This window comes from Protopterus annectens, chromosome 7.part0 (assembly GCF_019279795.1).
Source record: "Protopterus annectens isolate FY-2018-M chromosome 7.part0, PAN1.0, whole genome shotgun sequence".
Lineage (NCBI taxonomy): Eukaryota > Metazoa > Chordata > Ceratodontiformes > Protopteridae > Protopterus > Protopterus annectens.
The window spans coordinates 1,212,411,158-1,212,435,742 of NC_056739.1; the positions used below are offsets into that span (position 1 = coordinate 1,212,411,158).

General features: G+C 42.1%; 1 protein-coding gene across 1 annotated transcript in view; it reads left to right on the forward strand.

Moving 5' to 3' along the window:
* The window catches only part of KTI12 (KTI12 chromatin associated homolog), a gene marked incomplete in the record, with an annotated part of 408,069 nt that overhangs the window by 269,775 nt on the left and 113,709 nt on the right, over positions 1 to 24,585 (forward strand). Inside the window, 1 exon segment of the mRNA XM_044077840.1 lies at positions 10,682 to 10,761. Within this exon segment, the coding sequence (XP_043933775.1) occupies positions 10,682 to 10,761 (80 nt within the window).

The following is a 24,585-nucleotide window of genomic DNA, read 5'->3' on the forward strand; positions in this document are numbered from 1 at the left end:
GATGCAGAAGCAGTATTGCGAGTGCAGGTTGGCGTTCTGAAATTTTCTGAAGTTGGAGTTTCAGACCGAATCAAAGTTGGCTAAGTACCCCGTTGGGGAATATTTTGTTTTTTTCTTGCCTCAATATTTAACCAGATGTCAGAAAAAGTGAATAACTGTATTTCTTGTGGGAAACAGATACCTCATAGAGATTACCATACCTTGTGTATACCTTGCTTAGGGCCTGAGCACGACGTTGTTGGCTGTCGCTCTTGTGCTAGATTTAACAAACGCACTATTAAGAGAAGATTAGATTGTGCCAGGTTAGTTTTTGGGAAGCGTTGTAATTACAACATGCCGTCGGATGCTCCGCCCGCCGCCTAAAAAGCGCAAGGACAAAGCAGCGAAGCCTAGGGTGGAAGAACCGTCTGTCCCAGACGTCGGTTCTTTAGAGGGCTCGGTGGAGCCGGTGGTTCTACCAGAAGTTCCTTTGGATTCTCAGGGAGAGACTTTACTGTTACAAGATGTGTCCTCTCAGGAGGTAGGCCAGGCTGAAGGGGCTTCTCAGGTAGCTGTTCTCCCCTCCCTTTCTAAGGTGGTTAGGCCCTCCCCTTCTGTTTCCAAGGCTTCTTCTAGAGGCAGGCCAGGGTTAACTTCAGTGGGGGTCTCCCCTAGTTCTTCAGGGTCTCTGCCTAAGAAACATATGCTTAAAATGGCAGAAGATTTGATTACTATGATTAGAGGTTCTATGCCCCCCCCTGATAAGAGGCCTAGGGTGGAACCTGAGCTTGAGAGTTTTGAGCAGTGTTCGGAGGCTTCTGAGTCTTCGGCTGAAGACTTGCAGGAGTATCCTCCTTATTCTGATTCTGATGTAGATGACTCTACAACTTCGGCTCTTCCTCTCCTGAGGATTTTTCTTTTTCAGAGACTCTTCATTCCATGAGGGAGCATTTTAAATGGGAAGGTCAAGATTTCTCTGATTCCATGAAAAGGCTTAGGGAATTTTTGTTTCTACCCCAGCATAGGCCTTTAGCTATACCTCCTGTTCTGGATGTGGTAGAGGATGTTTTTGCAGAGGCTTCCCTGAACCCTGATTCTTTGCCTCCTGCCCCAGTTAAACCGGATAGGTATTATAGGGTGCCTGAAGCTCATAAGTATCTTTTTAAGAGTCCTAGGGCAGACCCAGAAACTGTTTCTCAGGGCCCTAAAGGTGTTAAGGCTTCTGTTGTTAAAAATCCTGTTCCTTCTGATAAAGAGGCAAGGGCTTTGGATAGATGGGGAAAGAAGGTGTATACTTCCTCCACTTTAGCCATGAGGGCTTTGAATTGCCAGTTTCACATGTTGAAATACCAAAATTATCTCCTTTCTCAATTGAGGTCTAAGGTAGATGCTCTGGCGGAAGGTATTGAGTGTAAAGAGTTGCAGGATTTAGTTCATGTTTCTGAACAGGTGGGTAAGCATTCCTTGCAATGTGGTTTTGATGCTGTACAGGCCTCTTCGAGGGTGGCAGCCACTGGTTCTGTTCTTCGCAGGCACGCCTGGCTGAAGGATCAGAATTTAGCTGAACATGTAAAGACAAGGATTTTAGATGCTCCTTTACAGTCTGATGTGTTATTTGGTGCGCCTGTGGAAGCAGTTTTAAAGAAAATGGAGGACAAGGCTAAGTCTATGCAGACTGTTAAAGATTTTTTGCAGGTTCAGCCTCCAAAGTTTAGTAGAAATTGGCCTACTAAGGGGTGGACTTATCCTTCTTATGATTCTCAGTCTAGGGGTAGATCTAGACGTGGTAGGGGCAGGGCTCAAGGTTCTTTTAGGCCTAGAACAGGCAGTTCGCCTGCCCAGTCTTCTGGTGAGGGCAGGGGTCAGTCCTTTCGTAAGCAGACCCAATGACTTGCCTTTTCAGCTGCCAGAGCCTTCTCGTCTGGCAGCACCTTTGGGAGGAAGGCTGGCACTTTTCAAAGAAAATTGGAGTGTTATTACCCAAGACAAATGGGTATTGGATATCGTTCACCACGGTTACAGGTTTTATTTCCATACCTTGCCTCCTTTCAAAGGCATGCCAGACATTCCTCCTATACAAAGAAAAGAGGCTCACAAGCAAATTTCTCTGTTACTCCAGATAGGGGCCATTCAGCGGTTCCTGTGCCAGAAAGGGGCCTAGGATTTTATTCTCGCCTGTTCCTAGTACCAAAAAAGGGGAACACGTGGAGACCAATTTTGGATTTGTCTATCCTCAACACTTATTTGGACATTCCCAAGTTCAAAATGTTGACGTTACAACAGCTTTTACCTCTTCTGGGCAAAGATCACTGGATGGTAACTTTAGATCTCAAGGAGGCTTACCTTCATGTGCCTATCAGTCTCAGTTGCAGGAAGTATCTGCGTTTCCGAGCTGGAAATTCCCATTATCAGTTCTCTGCATTGCCCTTTGGCTTATCTACTGCGCCCAGAGTATTCACAAAAGTTCTGGCTCCAGTTGTGGCTTTCTTCAGGCTAAAAGGAATACAAATCTATCCTTACTTGGACGACTGTCTGATTCTGGCTCAAGAAAAGGACGAGCTTCTTCAGCATCTGGAATATGTGATAGCAGTGCTAAGATGCCTGGGGTATTCTGTGAACGAAATAAAGTCCAGTCTAGTACCCTCTCAAGACATGTGCTTTCTGGGTGTGAGACTGAATACAGCAGCCCAGATGGCCTTTTTAACCCCGGACAAACAAAATAATCTTTCCCTTTACTTCCATCAACTATCTCTTCAGTCCGGGCTGACTGCAAGGACAGTCCTTCAAGCCTTAGGGTTCATGGCATCTTGTATTCTGGTGCTTCCCAATGCCAAACTGCATATGAGGAAGCTACAATGGTATCTAAAAAATGTATGGACACAGCACTGCCAGGATTTGGACACTGTCATTCCAATAATACCTTGCATTCAAAAGGAATTTTTGTGGTGGGCTCAGGAATGTCACCTAAACAAGGGACTCTCTGTGACCCGGCCAGAGGCGAGTCAGATTCTAACGACAGATGCCTCAGACATAGCTTGGGAGCTCATCTGAATGGAAAGTGGATACAAGACAAGTGGCCTGCCAGACTACAGCATCTACATATCAACATGAAGGAGATGTTAGCAGTCCAGTTTGCATTAAGGGCTTTCAAGGAGTTACTTCTTCCAGGGCAGGTGTTGATTCTAACAGACAACACAACTGTCATGTGGTACATCAACAAGCAAGGGGGAACACATTCTTATCCTCTATGCAGGCAAGCAATGATTTTGTGGGAGACTGCGCTCAGCTTGCAGCTAACTCTTCAGGCAAGGTTTCTGCCAGGAGCACAGAACTCCTTAGCAGATGTGTTAAGCAGGCAAATCATGGATCCCCACGGTGGAAACTGGATCTTCATGTATTTCAAAATTGACAGTGTCATGGGGAACTCCAGACATAGATCTGTTCGCTTCTCCACTAAACCACCAGCTGCCAAAGTTTTGCACGAAAGGTTTCATCACACAGCTTGGAAAGTGGATGCTCTTTCGCTCAGTTGGGAAAATCTTCATGTGTATGCCTTTCCACCTCTGCCTCTCCTCCCAAAGGTACTCCTAAAGGTCAGACAAGACAAGCCAAGGATGATTTTGATAGCTCCAGATTGGCCTCGGCAACACTGGTACCCATTACTGAGGACTCTGGTAAGGAAGCCTCCATGGCCTTTACCTTTAATTCCACACCTTTTGTCTCAGAGGGACGGTCATCTACTCAATGTCAAGCTTCACTCTCTTCATCTAACAGCCTGGCATATTCTGTTTTGAACCACAGCAGGTCTCAACTTCCTCAACAAGTTTTGAATGTGATTATGGAAGCCAGAAGACCTAGTACACGTAAAGTGTATGCAGAAAAATGGAAGAGATTTTTATTTTGGAGTGCGGCAAAGGATTTGGATGTTTCTGAGCCTAATTTGAGTGTGGCTCTTCAATATCTTACTGAATTATTGGACAAAGGTTTGTCTTTCTCTTCCATTAAGATTCATGCTGCAGCAATTTCAGCTCACTATGATTGTGACCCACCATTGTTTTCTCATCCTTTGTTCAAGCAATTTCTTAGAGGGGCAAAGAATATAAGACAGCTCCTACTCCTGCTTGGGACCTCAATTTTGTGTTGGAGAAACTTACTCTACAACCTTTTGAGCCTGCGGCTACTGCTGAATTAAAATACTTGTCATGGAAGACTGCTTTTTTGTTGGCCATTACTTCTGCAAGAAGGGTTTCTGAATTACAGGCCCTTATGGCGGTTGAGCCTTTTGATTTTTCATAAGGATAGGGTATCATTACGTACTAATCCTTCATTTATGCCTAAGGTGGTTTCTAGTGTGGCTTTAAACCAAACTATTCATTTGCCCACTTTTTATGCAGATCCCCAAAATAGGGGGGAAAAGATTTTGCACACTTTAGATGTACACAGGCAGTTGCGTTATTATTTAAGCAGGACTAGGGATTTTAGGCAGTCTCAGCAGTTGTTTGTTTCTTTTGCTTTGAGTTCTCAGGGCAAGCCTGTGTCAAAACAAACCATATCTAAGTGGATTGGGTTTTGCATTGCATTCTGTTACTCCCATCATGGCAAGGAGATTCCAGCTGGGATTAGGCCTCATTCCACTAGGGCTACTGCCACTTCAACAGCATTTCTAAGGGGGGTGGCAACTAAGGATATTTTGGAGGCAGCTACTTGGAGTTCAGTGCATACTTTCTCCAAGCATTACCACCTTCCTCTCTATTCTAAATCCAGGGCTGGTTTTGCCACTGCTGTGCTGCAGGGCATTTTGGCAGCTCCTGCTTCATTATAGTTTAGCCATCCTCCCTTACCTCTGCTTTGGGATTCTACCCAAGTGTTAGGACTGCAGCAATGTGAGATGAAGAACATAGTACAGTTTTGTACCTACCATAAATGTAGATGTTCAAGATCCACATTGCTGCAGTCCAATTTACCTCCCTCCTTCCCTCTGTGTTTAGGGGTGGTTGTGTGGGTGGGGTTCTATTTTTGTAAATTTGTATATATTGAACATATATTAGGTATAGGAGTGTTTGGTGTTTTTTGGTTTTGGCCTTATCTTTTAGGGTCTTCTGACATCTGGGGCAAGAAAAGACTGAGGATATGACGTCGGTCATGCGCATTTGTACCCTGACGTCCTGATGTCAGACAAATGCGCCTTGACCGACGTCAGCCTTATACTTTGGTATTCGGGCCGACTGGACAGCGGACTACCCAAGTGTTAGGACTGCAGCAATGTGGATCTTCGAACATCTACATTTATGGTAGGTACAAAACTGTACTTTTCATCCCTCATGGACATGAGAGTCATTCAGCAAGTACCACAGCAAGAGCAGGGGCTAGGATTTTGCTCAAGGCTATTCTTGGTGCCCAGAAAGGACAAAGCCTGGAGACTAATACTGGACCTGTCTATCCTAAACACATTCCTGGATATTCCAAAATTCAAAATGTTAACTCTGCAGCAGCTTCTGCCCATGCTGGGCAAGAAAGCTTGGCTTGTGACTTTAGACCTAAAAGAGGCATACCTGCATGTCCCAATCAGACAATCATACAGAAGATACATCAGATATATAGCTGGCTCAATGCACTACCAATTCTTTGCACCACCCTTTGGCTTATCTACTGCGCCCAGGGTCTTCACAAAATGCCTGGCACCAGTAATTGCATTTTGCAGACAAAGTGGAATACAAATATATCCTTACTTGGACTACTGCCTTATTCAAGCAGAGAACAAGGACATTCTACTACAGCATCTGGCGTCTGTAAAAAGATTACTAACAGGTCTAGGGTACACAGTAAACGATAAGAAATCAAAACTCGTACCCTCTCAAAGAGATAATATTCCTGGGGGCAAGCTTAAATACAACTGCCCAGATGGCTTATCTCAACGACAGACAAACACAGACAACTGACTACTTATTTCAAAATGTTGGCAACAAAGACCCAGTTATCTGCAAGAAAATTTCTGCAGGCTTTGGGCTTCATTGCATCCTGCATTCTGCTAATTCCATATGCAAGACTGCATATGAGGAAACTTCAATGGTATCTAAAAAGTGTTTGGACTCAACATTGCCACAGCCTGGAAACAATAATTACCCTCATTCCCTGCCTGCAACAGGAGTTTCGATGGTGGGCAAAAGACTGTCACCACAACACAGGACAGCCATTCACCTTACCCACAGCCAGGCAGACATTGACAACAGATGCATCAGATTATGCCTGGGTGGGCCCATATGGCAGGAAGAATGTATTCAGGGCACATGGTCCACAAGTCAAATGTATCTACATATCAATCAAAAAGAGATGCTAGCTGTTTGGAATGCCCTGACAGCCTTCAAGGATGTACTTCATCCAGGACAACTACTGATAAAGACGGACAATACTACAATCATGTGGTACATAAACAAGCAGGGAGGCACACATTCCTACCCCCTCTGCAGACTAGCCATGAACTTGTGGGACACAGCATTGACTTACCAAGTACATCTGCAAGCACAATTCCTGCCAGGAAGGATAAATACTCTGGCAGGCAAACTAAGCAGAAACCTAATGTATCCCCACGAGTGGAAATTAGATCCACAAGACTTCAGCATGATAACAAGGAATTGGGGATGCCCGGACATAGATCTATTTGCCTCCCCTCACAGCTGCCAACTACAGAGATTCTGCACAAGGACTTATCACAAGCAAGCATGGAAAGTGGTTGCTCTACCTTTCAGCTGGAAAAACCTAACAGTATATGCCTTTCCTCCTCTGCCTCTCCTCCCCAAGGTACTCCTCAAGGTCAGACAAGAGAAGCCAAAAATTATACTGATTGCCCCAGACTGGCCACGCCAGCACTGGTACCCAATCCTAAAGAGCTTGTCTCAATGCCCAGCTTGGACATTACCTCAGATTCCTCACTTATTGACCCAACAAGACAGTCAGATACTGCACAGCCAACTCAGGACCTTAGACCTGGCAGCATGGCGGATAATGTTGCCATTCAAGACACACCTCTCTCTAAAGCAGTGATGGATGTTATTTTGGAGGCCAGGAGGCCTAGCACCAGAAAAACTTATGCAGAAAAATGGAAGAGATTCTGTGCTTGGAACCAGGCATAAGGTATTGACACGATTGTTCCAAATATTCCTCAGATTTTGCAATATTTAACTGAGATGCTGGATAAAGGCATTTCCTTTTCATCAATTAAAATTCATGCCTCTGCCATTTCAGCTCATTACAATACAGAACCACCTATTTTTTCTCATCCATTACTAAAGCAGTACCTCAGAGGGGCCAAAAACATAAGACCTCCAAGGAGAGCACCAATACCTGCATGGGACCTCAACTATGTCTTGGAAAAACTCACACTGCCTCCGTTTGAGCCAGCCTCTGCAGCAAATATAAAATTCTTATCCTGGAAAACAGCTCTGCTCCTAGCAATAACCTCCGCTAGCCGAGTCTCAGAGTTACAGGCACTCATGGCTGTGGAACCTTTTATCATTTTCCATCCTGACAGGGTTTCTCTGAGGACAAACCCTACATTTATGCCTAAGGTAGTGTCCAGTGTGGCCCTTAACCAAACAATTTGTTTGCCTACCTTTTATCCAAGCCCACAGAATAAGGGTGAGAGACTTCTGCATTCTTTGGACATTCACAGGCAGCTACGCTTCTACTTGGACAGAACCAAAGCTTACTGAACAACTTCTAGTGGCATATGCTGCAGGATCACAAGGAAAACCTATCTCAAAGCAGACTATTTCAAAGTGGATAGGCCACTGCATTTGTTTCTGCTATTCACAGCATGGCAAATCAGTGCCTAAGGGCATTAGGCCACATTCAACCAGAGCAGCAGCCACTTCAGCTACCTTCCTCAGAGGAGTACCAACCAAAGACATCTTAGAGGCTGCAACTTGGAGTTCAGTGCATACTTTTACAAAGCACTATCACTTACCTCTCTACTCTAAATCCAGGGCAGGCTTTGCCACTGCAGTTCTGCAGGGCCTGATAGCCTCTCCTAATCCTATTTAGCACCAGCCTCCCAACCTTAGCTTTGGGATTCAACCCAATTGTAATGACTGCAACAGTGAAACACGATGAACATAGCACAGTTGTGTACCTACCATAAATGTAGATGTTAGAGTGTATTCACTGTTGCAGTCCAGATTACCCTCCCACCATCCCCCTTTTCCTTTGCTGGGACTTATCTGTACTTCTCTATTCTATACAACCTATGTGGTGTATTTGCTTGTAGATGAAGGAAAAGTTGTTTTTTGTGTATGCATGCTTATTGGCATATTTTAGCCTACCTTTTTGGGGGCACCTGACATCTGGGGCAAGAAAAACTGAAGAAAATGGCATCGGCTGCATCTTTTATACCCCTGGCGCACTGACGTCAGGGAGGAGGCAACAGCAACTGACGCCGGACCTAGACTTTGGAATTTGGGCCGACTGTGGGTAGCCTGCCCGCAGGATAACCCAATTGTAATGACTGCAACAGTGAATATACTCGAACATCTACATTTATGGTAAGTACACAACTGTACTTTCCTCAGCAAGAGACCTTGGGATATTAACACACTGTCCTATACAGATTGCCTTAGAGCCCTTTCTCTATACTCTGTCTCCTACAGGTTAAGAGGCAATCGCTGTTTGGCATATAAACTTCTTTAGATCTGGTCCTGATGGAGCTTTTGCACTTCTGCAAACAAGCAGCACCAGACGCAGTAGCTCTAGGAATTTGAGCTTTACTTGCAACATAAATAGAACATGGTGGTGAGACAGGTATGTGACTCAAAGGTCCCCGTGGTGGTGAGACAAGTATGTGACTCAAAGGTCCCCGTGGTGGTGAGACAGGTATGTGACTCAAAGGTCCCCATGGTGGTGAGACAGGTATGCGACTCAAAGGTCCCCATGGTGGTGAGACCGGTATGTGACTTAAAGGTCCCCATGGTGGTGAGACAGGTATGTGACTCAAAAGAGCCCCATGCTCTTGTATAAACTCCCCATCCATAGTGAAGCAGAGTCCATCCTAGTCAAATGTAATTTTGACCATTGGATGGGATATCGTAAAGGCATCCCCAGGCTAGCTCCAGCGTCTGTTGTAGACAAGAGGCCAACAATAAACATTCCCTAACTAACATGCCCTCCACACACAACATTGTAGCAGCCTCCTGACAATTGTACCCCTTCTAGCAAACATACCTCCCATTAAGATGCCCATGTTACAAGGGGGTGCATTTGGGGTAGGTTGTGTTGCTAGGTTTATAAAGGCCTTGGTGGTTGTTGGCTCAGTGTATACCTGTAAACCTGTGATCCTATAAGTGTATGTAGTGCCTTTGGCTTCTTACATGAGGGATCCTGATTGGCAGATTAAGTGGAACAAATTAGTAACAAAGGGAAGAGAGATGTTAATTTTGGTTCATTTTTATAGCCAAGAGCAAAATACTGAGACATGGCTTTGTGTAGGTGCACCTTAAGAGCATGGGGGAAGAGAGTGAGTGACTTAGTCATACAACATGCATGTAATTATTATTAGAGTCCGATGTAGACTTAATGGCTTTCTACTGAAATATTGAGACTTTGCTGAATCTATATATCAGAAAAAAGACTGAAAATACAAAAGACTGAACATCAAACATCACTGTTCTCCTTTAAACTTCTTTTTTTTTGAAGGGTGCAAGCCCCCTGCACCCCCACCCCCCACATATCCCAGACTTATATATACCAAGTTTGAGCTCACCATATTTTGGAGAAAAGGAAATCTTTGGAAAAATGGTAGTTTTACACTTGGTATATGCAAGTCCAGGTTTTTGGTCATTCAGCCTGCATATTTTGGAACTTAACAATTCAAGTCTCGACATGTTAAATGGTGCCAGGATTAACTAATTATGATGATAACAGGGTTAAAAGAAAATCTAATGTTGTTGGCAGTTTAAGTTGAGATTATTTCAGACCTTGATACCTGCCCTTTCAAAGAAGACTGCCATAAATCTAACAGCAGAGTAAAGGCCAAGCTATTCTAGCCCCAGTATTGACAGCGTGGTAGACTCCAGGCATAGGGTGAGGAAGCATGACTAGTACTTATTCAACCCAGGTCTGTCAGGTGGATTCTGCACTGGAAGGTTGCACCCTGATGCAGGAAGACAGTGAGCTACCTGCCTTACCTCTGGAGACTGCTATGAGATATAGTGATGCTTTCTTATGTAGGCTGAGGAATACAAGGGTACAAGCAATGCACGTTGCAATATGCAAGTCATTCCCAGCAATCTCCATGGTTATACATGTGAGAAAGCATATGTGCAGTAGCCAACAGCAGAAAATGAATGTGGAAAATGGCCACTGGAAAGACTGGAAGTAAATAAATATTGTGGTGGCCAGGTTGATAGGGAAGCAGGAAGTGCTGGCCAAAGGAAATAAATAATTATAAAATAATCTTCTCTTTGAAAGCTTTGTATATAACAGCACCAAATGTTACATTTCTCATACAGTTTAACTTCTCAATAGTTAGGTAGTGAAAATTTTTCAAAGGCTTTAAATTGTAAAGAACAGTGCACTGTTAGCATTTAAACAGTATATTTGCTCTTCTTTGTTGAATAATTAACATGTTTGTATGTTTTTCTAATGCTGTGGTGTGTTGTAAATCTTTTTTCTTGTTTTTTTTTTTACTTTTTGTTTACCATTTATACCTTAGGTGTACTGTTTAACCTCTGAAGAAATCAGTAAGTCATGGAATGCAGAGAGAGACGTGGTAAAACAATATTCTCCTGAAATGTAAGAACATCTACTGAACTCAGGATATGGGTGTTACAAATCTGTTATAATTTCATCCTTGGAGTGCACTTCAGCCGACTGGATGTGAGCCGTCAGGCATCCTACCAGCTGAACAGTCAGTGCTGTAGCAATGTACATTGTGGATACTCTGGCATTCTGTTGACCTAAGGAATAAGATCACTGTGCAATAAGAGCTGAAGACGTTAACAGCTGGTTCGCCTAATATTTCCAGAGGTTTGAAATCAGTTTTGGGTCAGATAGGATCCCTGAATATATGGAGGTTAGCACTTTGAAGATGAACTGTGTAATAGCCATAGACAGTTAGTAGTATAATGGCTTCAATGCCTGAGAGGTGAGTCGTCGGTAGCTGGAGGCCGTAAGAGGTGTGTAGTGTTGCAGTCTTAAGTATGCGAGAAGTAACCAGTTCTGTGTGTGGAAAATTGGTACTCTTGATCTAATCTGACATAATCAACTCAGTCCTCACATGCTGACACACTGGTTCTTACATAAAAAGGTTTGTACAGGATCACTTCATGGCATGAATTAAAACAAAAGAGGTAAACAGCTTCCAATTCCTAATGAGTATTTCTAGGCAACATGATGATTTTTATAGGTTCCTAGGTACCTGTGAGTACATTGTAAGTCTAGATGAGAATGCTAGAAGCAACATAAATTATCAGGGGTCACTTATTTTTTTAAAACAAGTGTTATTTTTTCAGTACAATATAAAGCTTGAGTTACATTGTTTGTTGGTAGTAAGGGTATTTTTGAAGGTTCTGTATCAACTGAACGATTATGTTATGTACTTATTTCTGTCTTTTTTTTGGGGGGGGGGCTGGGTAGAGGTGTATAAAGACCTTACAAAGTAACATCTGGCTATTGCCTCTTCTTTTTACTGCAGTAAATCTGTTTCTGTCATTCCCTATCAGAAGAAGTGTGAAACCTGATGCTGTGAGTCCTGATACTTCACAAGATAAAAAAAATATGATCCATTAAAAAAAAAAGTGAATTATAAAACTCAGGGTTACAACCTGAAAGCCTACTGCTTATATGTACTAAGTTTGAGATCGGTGTACAGTTTTGAAGACAGTATATATTCCCCTTTTATGTTTTACAGATCCAAGGATTTCACTTAAAATCCTAAGACTTTTTGCAGGAACACTGGGTCTGCACCGGATGGATTTCAGAGTGCCACAATCTTTGATGAGCTTTAGTGCACTCACTTTACCCGTGTGGCTCTTATACATTTGTATAAAAAGCATTGTTGGAGCTGTTGTGCGAGTTTTTTTCTGGGTGCTCTGGTTTCCTCTTACATTCCAAAGTTATGTAGTAGGTGAATTAGATTCTCAGCTAGAGCGTCTTCTGCACGGAGACATGGGTGAATTGTCGTACCTTCGTTGAAGGTTGTGCGTCAGGGCTGGTAACTCGGCACGTAAAAATCAACTACCAATCATTAGCGGACTGGAGTTCCGCTGTGGTGACCCCTAACCGGGAAAAGCCGAAAGACACAAACAAAATGTAGTGATACAGAAGAAAGACCCCTTTGCCATGTAAATACCGTAGATAGCAGTGGTCATTTTATGGGTGTCTGTGAAATATTAGAGAGAGAGTTCACCTACCCCTGGGAATGGGTAAGATGGCACTGACTACTTGTTTCCATTCCTTTCCTGATCGATTCCTCCAGTACTGAGCGCCAGAATTCTAATCCAGCTTGCAGTTCATTCCTTTGTATCTCAGAGCACTATTTATTTTATATTTGCACAGCAGGTAAAATCCCACTCAGACACCATACCTTTATTGAAGTTGATCCATGGTGCATATAACTGACACATCCCTCTGATACAATCTGTACCATTGTCCAAAGTGGCTATAGCAGTACATAGATGACATATAATTAGCTGCTTAATGTTGTTCACAAAGGTTAGAATGCAGATGAAGTACAAAAGTAATACACAAACTTGAAATACACAAAGACCAAACATACATATTATGCAGTGCTCCTTAAATTCGTAACAGTAGAATGAGTTGTATAGGTATGTGGTATGCAGTTATTAACAAGTGAGTTTTCTTCTTATATGGTAAGTAGCCATTCTTATGAGAAGTATTTAGTTAATTTGGGCTAGCAGAATTGAGTGGTTTGTAAGATTATGCCTATATATAACTACTTATTTTGTATAATACGTGATCTTTAGACATATTCAGTAAGATGCTGGGTACTTATTTTGTATAATATGTGATCTTTAGACTTTTTTTGGACATTCAATAAGATGCTGAATTCTTTATCTCAGTAGGTAGTGCATTTAGCATTTCAGGACATGTTTTATCACTAGCAGAGCTGGTTCATGGTCAAATCGGCCACCTAGACAGGATAATGGACTGCCCACCCCCCCCCCCCCAAGTCATACAAGTATCCCATTACTTGGTGGTGTCTTCTCAGTTACCAGAAAATACCGTTCAAAACTGCCAGTGTGTGTACTATTTCTTTTTTCACTTCTAATTTGATCACAGAGATTTGGATTTAATGTAAAACCATTATTCAAATTTTAGGAGAAAACACTGAAAGCCATTTGCTAAACAAAACAGTCTCACACTGAAAACAAACTTAGCATGAGCAACGGTAAACAGGTCTTCCTTTAAAAGTCACATTTATTGAAACTTCATCTCAGCAAGCCATTAAACTACAAGATATGTTGGAACTCGTAGTCATACTCCATACATTGAAGTATAGTGTCTATGGGCGTTGCAGGAATTGAAAACATGAGGGGGTGGGAGGATGACATAATGGTTAAGGTGTTTACCTTAAATACACAAGGTGCAGAGTTTGATTCTCACATGGGGTAACTGGCTTGGCTTCAAATGGCCCAAAAGGGCAGTTAGCCTAGTACTAACCTATAAACCTATAAATGTGCAGTGTGTTTGCTAACAGCTCGGGACAGCATGCTTTATGTAGATGTCCCTTTTCAGGGGCAGCCAAGGAGCACTGTCTGAAATGAATAAAAGTATCCATTTACTTCTTCCATTTTTGCCTTTGTCACCTGTTTAAACTCTTAAATGTATTTGACCCATTGAGTAGCCATCTGTCTAATATTGCGCTTGTTATAATTCCTTTTCAGCTCCTGTAATTTGCATTTGTTTCCTTTCTGTTTCTCTGTTCCATTTATAATCCTGTTAATTACAACAGTTTTAATTCCTTCATAGCAATTATCCCCTAAAGGTATCTGATCTGCTTCATTCAACTTTGCTTTTTTACCTTAGAAAATAAAAGGCACACACCATGAATCCCCCCCACCCCACTTCAAATAATATCTCAGCAGGGAATGCTAAAATCTCTCCTGATGGATTCAACTCTTCTGCTGATAGTATAGACTTACTTTCCAGGCTGAACTCCTATGCATATGTTAATCTTGATTCAGGGAGTGAATGCTAAAACAAAATAAAATCTTCTACTCGATTCTCCCACTCAACAGTGCTAACGCTTGGAAGAAAAATGCGTGTTGACCCTGGAAGACTTGCACTTTGAAATGTTCTAATGTCCTTCCATTTCACTATTGTAGTATTCTTCACTGAATTAATTTCCTGCCAAGGACAGCCCAATGTCCATCCAGCTTACCAAAGCATTTGGATTTTGTACGCATACGATGCCCACTTAGGGCACAAAGGTGATGTATGGATGCAAATACTCAAACTTTTGCCACCAGTCTGAATGCTGCTATCATACGTAGATCTAAATGCCATCTGCTGTGCTGGTTACCAAAGCTGTCTAGTGCTCTGTTGGAGTTTCTTCTCTATTTTTTTCTCAATATTGTTGTTTGTGCTCATGTCATCCAATAAGAGAAAATGTCAGTGTGGGAGGCAGATTCCCCATAAAGGCCATCACAACCAATTTCTTTTTTGCTTAGGTGCTTCCCTCAACCATACGTTGTGCTTTATCTGTCAAGTGTTTATCCCTAAGACCCTCTGTGGTCATTTATCTTCCCTCTCCATATACCTTGAGAACCAACATCTTAAGTTGTTGGCCCAGGATGCTATGGTGGAATTCTGCCATCCATAGGTACAGCCATCTTCCAAGAAGAAGGCCAAAAAGTGTAGGCATGATCTGCTTGGTGTCCATCCTCTTCTGCGCTTCTGTCTAGAAGCTAGTTAAAGCCCTGACAAAACTCCAGTGCTTGCATTGGATTCTTATGCCATGACCCCGTTGGAGGCCAGCATGGATCCAAGATCTCTCACGTCCTCTGTGGATTTTTAAATGACTGATCCAGACATTGAGGTCGGACTATGGCTGATTATTTCTGAGGTGCTGGGGGGGGGGTCCTCAAATCGTAGTCAAGGAAGATATTCCTACTATGCTCTTTGAATCCTGCCAAGGGGCTAAGTCACTGAGGGTTGTTAGGGTGGATGTCCCACTTAAGAAAAAACAAAAGGTCAAACATATTACTCCTACTGTTAAAGATCCCCAATGTGAATGGCAAGATTTTACTCAGGGCTTGTTCAGTGCGTTGTTGACCTTAAAGCTTCCTCAAGGGTTGTCACTTCATGCTACACCCTGGTCTTCCATGCCTGTTAAGAGGACAAGGGATCTGGATTCCTCTAAATCTATCTAGATTCTGGAGAGGAATACCCTGCATACTTCTCCCAAATTACTTCTCCTTTAGACTATGGCTCAAAGGAAGAGGATTCTTTGAGCCTGGATTCCTCCTTGGAAGAATTATCCTTTGGGAAAACTATTGCTTTGCTCCAGGTCTCTGACATCCAAAAGCGATGCTATGAGCATCAACAAATGGAGCCCCCTAAGCTGTCTGAAGTATCTCTTGAGTTGGCAGCACTTTTGGATACCTTCTCTTCTGCCTCTGTATCTCCTGACTGTCAGACCCCGGCATCCAAGAAACCTGTTAGATTTGACAAGGACTGCAAATTTTTTTAAATGGCCTTCTTTTGACCCTTCTGTGTTTTCAGTCTCAACTGATAAGCCTTCTAAACATTTGCCTTATTCTAAGCTCATTCCTTCTGATAATGATAGTAGAGTTAGGGAGAGGTTGGGTAAAAAAAAAGTATATATAGCTTGTCAACTTGTCATTTAAGGCCATTAATTACCAAACCCACATGACCGAGTATGTCTTGGCTCTCCTTTCTCAGGTAACTATGGTTGTGTCTGATCTGTCTGATTCAGAAGGGAAGGCTTCAGCTCTTTCCCTGCTTGGGTCCACTTACCAGGTCACTCATCACTCCATAAGATGCAGATGCAGTGCTGCTAATGCCTCTTCCAGGGCTGCTGCCTGTGATTCTGTGATGCGGTGTTATTCTTGGCTTCATCTTCAGGTCTTGCCTGATGATATTAAAGCCAAACTTGTGGCTGCTCCTCTAGATGACAAAAATCTTTTGGGACAGCTGCTGCTGACTCCAGGATAAGGGTGAGACCACGCAGGAACTTAAGCATATTTCATCTCCCCTATACACAAATTCTAGAGGAATTACCCTTCCAAATCTGCCTATGTTCACAGGCAGACTTGTCAACCTCTCAAAGGTAAGAAGGGTGGGTCCGGGTGCATTCCTCATGCAAAGTCCATTCAGACTTCTACATCTCAGAATCTTTACTTTCAAGACAAGCCTGTTCCTGTTTGACATTTCCTTGGCCAGGTCCCTTTGAATCTCCATCTTTCTCTCCCAAATTGGCAATAGATAACTTTAGACTCTTGGGTGCTGTCTGTCATTCGTCAGGAGTATTTCCTGCTATTGAAGTCTCTTCCCACCTTTTCAGGCATTCTGCAGCATCCCCCAGACCAACTCTCTCTCACTTTTCCCAAAGGTTTTGCAGTCCCTTTTGGGTCAGGACACCATTCACCCTGTTGCACTTATCTAAGTGGGAAGGTGTTTTTACTTCAGGATGTTTATCATTCCTCAGAAGGAGGGGACTTTAAGACCAATTCTAGACCTCTCTCTGCTCAATACCTTTATCAAAGTCCATTCTTTCAGGATGCACTCTCTTTAGGCTTTATTTTTCTCTCCTCCTTTTTCAGGCTTTATTGGTTTCCCTAGACCTCAAGCATGCCTATCTTCACATCCCTATTCACCCTGGGTTCAGGAAATTTTTATGTTTCTCTGTTTCTTCCTCTCATTTTCAGTTCTCTGATTTGCCCTTTGACCTTCATACTTTCCCAAGAGTATTCACCAAATGCCTCGTTCATGTCATTGCCTTTTGCAGGCTTCGAAGGATATAGATTATTACCTTATCTAGACAAGCTGCATATTCAGGCTTGTTCTTCCAGCAGTCTTCGACAAGATCCTCACTTTACCACCTGTCTTTTGCAAAGTTTGGACTTCACCATCAACCTGAAGAAGTTGTTGCTTGCACCCTCCCAAGAACATATTTTTCTGGGTTGCAGTATTCAGGCCATTCCTATGTTGGCCTCTCTTCATGCTCCCAAGGTTTGTCTCCAACAACTTTCTTCCAGTCTCTTCTTTCTCTGTCCTCTTTCACGGCCAGGGAATTTCTCAGGATTCTGGGGTTTATGGACTCCAGCATTCCCATTGCTTCCTCTTACCAGACTCCATATGAGGAAGCTTCAGTGGTACCTCATATTGGTGCAGCTTCAACATTGCCACTCTCTAGAGTTCCCTGTTACTTTGCTTCCTTGTCTCAAACTCAAGATCCAGTGGGTAATTCAGCTATTTTTTTCCTCATTCCAGGGCAGCCCTGTTATGTCTAGTTCCTACCCAAGAACTTTTCATGGATGCCTTATACGTGGGTGGGGCACCACTTCTGACTTCTGAAAGATGAGGTTCTCTGGCCTGTTCATCAGAGGTCAAACCATTATCAACACAAAAGAGATGGGGGTTCTGATTCTGGCTGTACAGGCCTTTCATCCCTCTTTTTCTCCGCAGTCCCGCTGAAACTCCTCACAGACAATACCACAGTGATGTGATATATCGACAAGCAGGGGGGTACAAGATCTTGTCTCCTTGGCAGACTGGCTCATCAGGTATCAGGTGACTCTCCAGGCAGTTTACATTCCTTCAGAGCACAGTCTAGTGGTAGACTTTCTGAGCAGGTCCAGAACAGAGGCTCACAAATGGATGCTTCACAGGGATGTATTCCTAGATATTGTTCATTGGTGGTGTATTCCTCAGTTAGTACATTTTGCCTACCCTCTAAACAGATAACTTCCTCCCTTCTGTTTGAGAGTACCAAGTCGTCTGACTTGGAAATTAGACGCCCTGTCTTTTCCTTCAAAGGAAATGTTTCTATATGCATTTCTTCCCCTTCCTCTGCTGCCAAGAGTTCTGCAAGATCAAGCAGGACTCTCTCAAAATCTTGCTGGTATGTCCATTTTGGCCCAGACAGCTCTAGTTTACCCATTTTTTCATCTGGCCATTGGCAGTCATCACAAGCTACCTCACTAGTTTGATCTTCTCACACAGGAAAAGGGATCAATCATCCATTTTCTCCTGTCCACTCTTCAGATGACACTGCGGTGATAGGGTTTGATCCCTTTTCGGCACCTATTTTTCTGAGGATGTGCATGAAATCCACTACTAGAAAATCATATATATCTTAATGAAAAAGATTTTCTGTTTGGTGCCACTCTTGTCATCAGGATCCCTTTTTAGTAGGGGTTTCTCCAATTCTGTCTTAGTTGTATGATCTGTTCATTGCTGGCTTGGCATATTCATCAATCAAAGCTCACCTGTCAGCTACTTCTGCTTGTCTGCCCTCGAACCCTACTTTGGCCTCTTGGTTTGAGGTGAAGCAATTTCTTAAAGGAAAACTTCACCTTCTCTTACAGTTTAACTCAACTCTTAGTTTTTTTTCTTCCTACAATATGATTCCAGTACTGTGTAGGTATCTGAAGCCTGCTTGTACGTTATAAAACTTTCATTTCCTCACTTTGGCATCAAGGAAGGGAAAGACCACCCACTTTTTTAAGCTTAACTTCTCACAGAAGTTGCAGAAGAATTTGTCTACACTTGCATGACATACCACCGACAGAGAAATCTGTAGTCACAGAGAGGTGTGAAACTGTTTTCCATTGTTTTTATTGCAGAGAGGAAGAGAACTTACACTGATTCACAGCTGCTTCTAATGTAGCAGTGCCTTTCAGAGAAAAACAGAGCAATTAGATCAATCAGTGGTTCAAATGCAGTTGTCACCTCTTTTGACAAATTTACATAAGCAGCATCACAGTATTGAAATGCGAAGCTTTAAACTTTAAATGTTTGTTTATACTACTTTACATTTTAGGATGACTTGAATGTGGTATCAAAGATGTCTTTGACATTTAGAGAAAAGTTAGAAAATATTTTTCTTGTAGTTCTTGTAAAGTATCAGCACATTTACCAAAGTGTAGGGGGAGGGGCTGTCAATTCATATTGGACTACAAAATGATACGTTGAACAAAAGCCTGTAATTTAGCAACTGTTTTGGTTGCATCTGTGTAATTCCTTAGTATACTATAAAACAAGCCCTGGGACACACAACTGAGGGCCATTCAAGAAATAAAAGAAGCAGTCCTGTTGCAGACAGTATGTAAGATGACAGTGACTGACACTAATCCCCTTATATGTCAATGGAATGGGAATACACTACTACTTCCTTATATCTAGCATGACTCATATAAATCAGACTTGAAATGTATTATGGGAAAGAGAAAGGCTTGAAGAAAAATAAGATCACGTTGATATATCAAGCCCCATTGACAGCCATTCTGTAGAAAATATATTAAATTTCTATAAGAAGCAGAGTGATTTTGAGGTTTTAAAATAACTCAGAAAACAGAGAGAGAGAGAGTGAAAAAATAGATTTTTGTTTAGTTCTAAGGTGGTGTTTTCCTTTAAAGGTGCATTTCATATCAGCTCCCATAGAAAACCTATTTCTCCTCCTTGAGACCTCAGTTTTCTTATTGAAAATTTGACTCAAGCTCCTTTTGAACCTGTTGTTCAGCTTCCTTGGAACTTTTAATTGGAAGATTGTTCTGCTGTTAGCTCTTACTTCAGCCAAGAGAGTGTCTGAGTTTTCAGGGTCTTATGGCTATTCCTCCTTTTTTCAGAGGCAGGGTGTATCTTCATACTGATCCTTTTATGCTCAAGGTGTTTAATGAGTTATCCGTTACTCAGTCTAGTCAACTTCCCTCCTTTTTTCCTTCTCCCCAGTCTGCCAGTGAAAAGGTTCTTCACACCTTGGACTTGCATAGACAGCTCAGATATTATTTGGGTAAAACAAAGGTTATTCACAAATCTAAACACCTTTTTTATTTCCTTTCATCCCAGGACTTTGAGTTTAGTATCTCCTGGATCTCTTATATCCATTGCTGTTGTTATTCCTTTCATGGCAAATGTCTTTCTTTGCCTGAAAAGACACATTCTACTAGGGCAGATGCTGCTTGTGCCTTTTTCAAGGGTTTAGACATCAATCCCATCGCTGAAGTTGCTACTTTGTTCTCTGTTCATACTTTTACTAAGCATTACAAACTGGATGTTGTTTCCATGGCCGGGACAGGTTTTGCCTTCCTCCTACCAGTCTTCTTCTTAGGGCTTGCATGCTCCCTTCAGTGATAATACTGCAACAGTGATGTGGAAGGACACAGTACAGTCATGGAAAATGTTACCATAACAGTAGATGTCCTTGTCTTCACTGTTTGCAGTATTTGGTCCCTCCCTTCCCCCCTGTGTTATGACTCTTGCCTCTGCCTTTTGTTACCTTCCTGACCAAGGGTCTTTAGTTGCCTGTCTCTCTGAAACTTTTTTCTTCTGGATGTACATGTTCCACGTTGTCCTTGGGGTTTTTCTTGACCATCCGGGGGCAATTCCGTTCTGAGTATTTGCGTCCATAAGTCACCTTTATGACCTATGCCCCGTGTGGCGAGCATACTTGTGACATACAACTCCTATAAAATCTAAAGGCTTTGGTATGCTGACCGGACATTGGGCTGTCCTTTGCAAGAGATCCCTTCAGTGAAGAATGCAGAAACAGTGAAGAGAGGGACATCTGCTGTTATGGTAAGAGTTCACACAGCTGTAGTTTCTTTGGAAGATAGTGGAGTGTTTTAGTTTTTTTTTTTTTATATATATATATATATATATATATATATATGTATATATATATATATATATATATATATATATATATATATATATATATATATATTCCCAGACAGGGTGGGGTCTAGGCACCTGCCTAGGTTACCTTGTGCTGTATCTAGCCCCCCCCCTGATCACTAGTCATGGTTGCTGTGGATTCTTCAATTCTCTGGTTGTTTTTAAATTAATTTTGAATGGCATATAGATCCTATAAGGCTGTTTCCAGAACTTGTAAATAATACTCACTTGTAGCTCATCTGTAATGCTAAACCAATGATTGGAAGAAAGGAGGATGCTGCAGTGAAACCAGTGCCTGTCTGTTTCTTTGGCAGACTTGTTCTTTGCAGTTGTCATTGTTCATGTGCTTCTGCTATATGAAGCAAACACCCTGCCCTCTATCACTGTTAGTGACAGCAAAGAGCTTACAGTTTTGCTCTTTCTAATGGGACATAAACAGTTTCAACTGTAAATAGTAGGCTGTTATTTTTGGATACTATAGTATGTAAAAATCAGAGAATATGTTTTTGTTTAGTGGGCTCCCAAGTATTTGTTACTGAAAAGCATCTTATTTCTTATCAGCTGTGTAATGCACATGGTGAGCCTTTACCCTTTTCATACCCAGTTCTTATAACCAAATAAAATCCCTTTTGTTTTCATAAGTTCATGTTCATGTACTAGGCTAGTGACCATTAAGACGTTTATAAGCCTACCCATTTCAACCCGGATATGTCACACAAGTTATGTTTTATACTTTTATGTAGGAGTGATTGTTAGTTACGACATGAGTTACTGAATGCCTCTGTCCATCAGAGACGTGGGTGCCACACGAGGGGTGAATTTTTGATTTCCCATCCAATGATCCAAGTTATGCTTAAATAGGATTAGGAAGGGACTTTGTTTCACATGGATGGGGGGGGAGCCTTTTCCAGAGGAAGGGAATTTTCTAAGATACATGTGTTTCTCCAACATGCCTCGTTTGTTAAAAGCAAAATTTAAGTCTTTATATCTAGTTGCTCTGATACTGTTTGTTTTGCTGATGTGCAAAAGGTTCATCAGAGTAGGGTCCAGGATGCCTTGTATGCCAGTCATAGATCACTTTTCACTAGTCTGCAGGAGACCGAATTTAGAGATAGGGGGTTGAGGCGATCTGCGTAGGACATTGTGTTTATGCTCTGAATATTCTTTTTGTAAGGAACCTTTGCGGATGTTCCAGTTTTTGCATGTGTCTTGTAAAGTATGTACTGAGGGGAGGCATTTTACTCAATGATGGGTCTGATGAGGGCCGAGTATAGTGGTACATTGACTTCCCTTGACCTAGATGCCATGCACTTGTAAGCTGAGCAACATGGAAAGATATCCTTACTACCTTGGATTCATGTTGGTCAAACGCCAGGTTACTGTCTACATGTGTTCCCAGATCCCTGACAAGTGGGTTAAATCCTAGGGGTATTTTATTGATGAAGTAGTTTGCTGGGGTGGCCATCTTCCCAAAAGGTATATGATAATGCATTTCTTTACACTGAGTTTTAAGACATGGCTTTGGCACCAGTCATTTGTCTGTGTAGCCCCTCTTATAAGATGTTAGTGTGTTGTGGGGATTCTATGACTGCTTCCAGTTTAAAATCATCTGCAGTCTTGTTCAGCCAGAGGCCTGTGACAGCCTTGATGTCTGAGAAGTAGATGCCAAAGAACAGTGGGCTTAACACATATCCTTGAAGGACTCCACTGGTGACTGGCCTCTTTGAGGAGGTGGTCTCACCAATCCCAACTTCCTGGGTCATACATGTGAGCCAGCTAGCTGTCCAGTGTGTTATATAAGGGTTTATGCCTAATTCTTAACAACCTAGACCAAAAAAGCTTAGGGTAAGCTCAGGTATATTAGCTGATGTTGAAAAGGCACTTTTCTAATAGATGGAGACCAGCTTGCAGAATGGTCATCATTTGTTGCAAGTTATTAGAATTGGCTGGTGGAAGAGCATCTGCTACATGCTGCAGGACTTGCTAAATTTTTCTGAATTAAGATTGTTATTATGTTGATTGGTGTGAAGATGGCTAACACTCTAAGTCGCTGTGTACTTTTTTCTACGTAGTTGGTAAACCAGCAGTGTTCATTAGAGTGATCACTCCTACAGTAGTATTCCTTATCTCTGGGATCTGCTAGAGGTGGACAGCCAACCTTCTATTCCAGCTTCCAGACCTTTGGTGGAAATCACAGAAGAGCATAATTCCTCCTTGGCTGATGTCACACTGATATAGAGTATGCAAGGAGAAGATGCTTGGGCATTGTTCACTTCTTTTTGTCATGAAGAAGCAATTGTTCATGACTTCACTGGCAGTCAGCTCCTCCTCCTTTGCAACTTCCAGAAAAGTGATAAGTACAAAGTTTGGAAACTCTTACTTTATTGAGTTATTCTTGAGCTTGCATTTGTTATTATCTTTGTGACTGATCTAAGTGTTTCCGCCTAAAAATCTGAGAATTGGTTTCTCCAAACTTTCTTAGGTCTATGACTTCCCAGGAAAAGTATTTAAATAAATATGCCTGTGGAATGCAAATTCTGCCAGAGTGCTTCATTACGCAGTGTCTTTTTTTTTGTCTCGGGAAGAGCATCATTTGTTCTTGTGTGAGCAGCTCTCAGAAAGAAGAGTGCAGTCCATATAGAGCTCACAATCTCTGGAACAACCTAGACCAAAAATATTTTGCAGCCTTGACACAGGGTAGCTGTCCAGCAGGTGAGCCCTGTATGCCTGTACCACATCAGAGAAAAAACAGGAAAGTACAGTGGTCCTATGTTTTCTTTCAAGAAGTCACTAGGCAATGTGTGTGAAGTCCTAGGAAGTACCTTTAGTTTTTGCAGATATTTGCTGTAGCCACTCTTGGTGAAGATCTGCCTTGTGCTCCCCACCCAGCATCAGTCTGGTGCTGAGTATTCATCTTTCCTGACAGTAAGATTTTTTTACCTTTCCTGTAGCTGCTGATGCTTTATATGCCTCAGAGGGAGTGTTGCCAAGGTTGTATGACAGCTGCCAGGTGCCCCAAATGACATCTGCATGTTAAGAATCATGCCGGTTTCTCTGGAATTACTGACTTTTTACATAGTCTTAACAGTTGTAATCGGAAACAGACCATCTTTCTGATATGTTTTCATGACCTAAGATAACAAAATTGTACTTCTCATCAAAAGAGTATGCCCAAAGCCTGAGGTACAACTTGCTTGTAACTTTACTTGACATTTTTGTCATTCATTATTAGAAATTTACTAAGATTTACGTCACAACCTCACATGTCATCCAGCAGCCCACCAGGAGCTGTAAGCTGGCTCTAGAACTAAATATGCTGCCCAGTAACTTTTCATGAAAAAGGTATATACTTCGGTCACTCGTGCTTAGGGAATATCCTGAAAACATGGGAGATGTGTTAGCAATGTCCTAACATTAAAGTTAAAGTTACCAAGGTAGCCAAACTACTTTTAGGATGAACACATGTAAACAAGTGTGACTGCAGTGCACTAATCACCTGCAGCAGAGTTGCAGCAACAGTCTTAAGGAAACATACCTGCATTTGTCTCACTCCTATCCTAAAATGTGAAAGAACAGCTGTTATAAGTATGCCCTTGAACAAGTACTGCTTATTCAAGCCATCCTCAGAAGTTTTTAAACACTTAGAGGGGGGAGTGTTAGATGAAGCATTTTTCACCTACCTACCCTAATCAGTAGTCATTTTACAGAAAGCATACTAAACTTGAACAATACAAA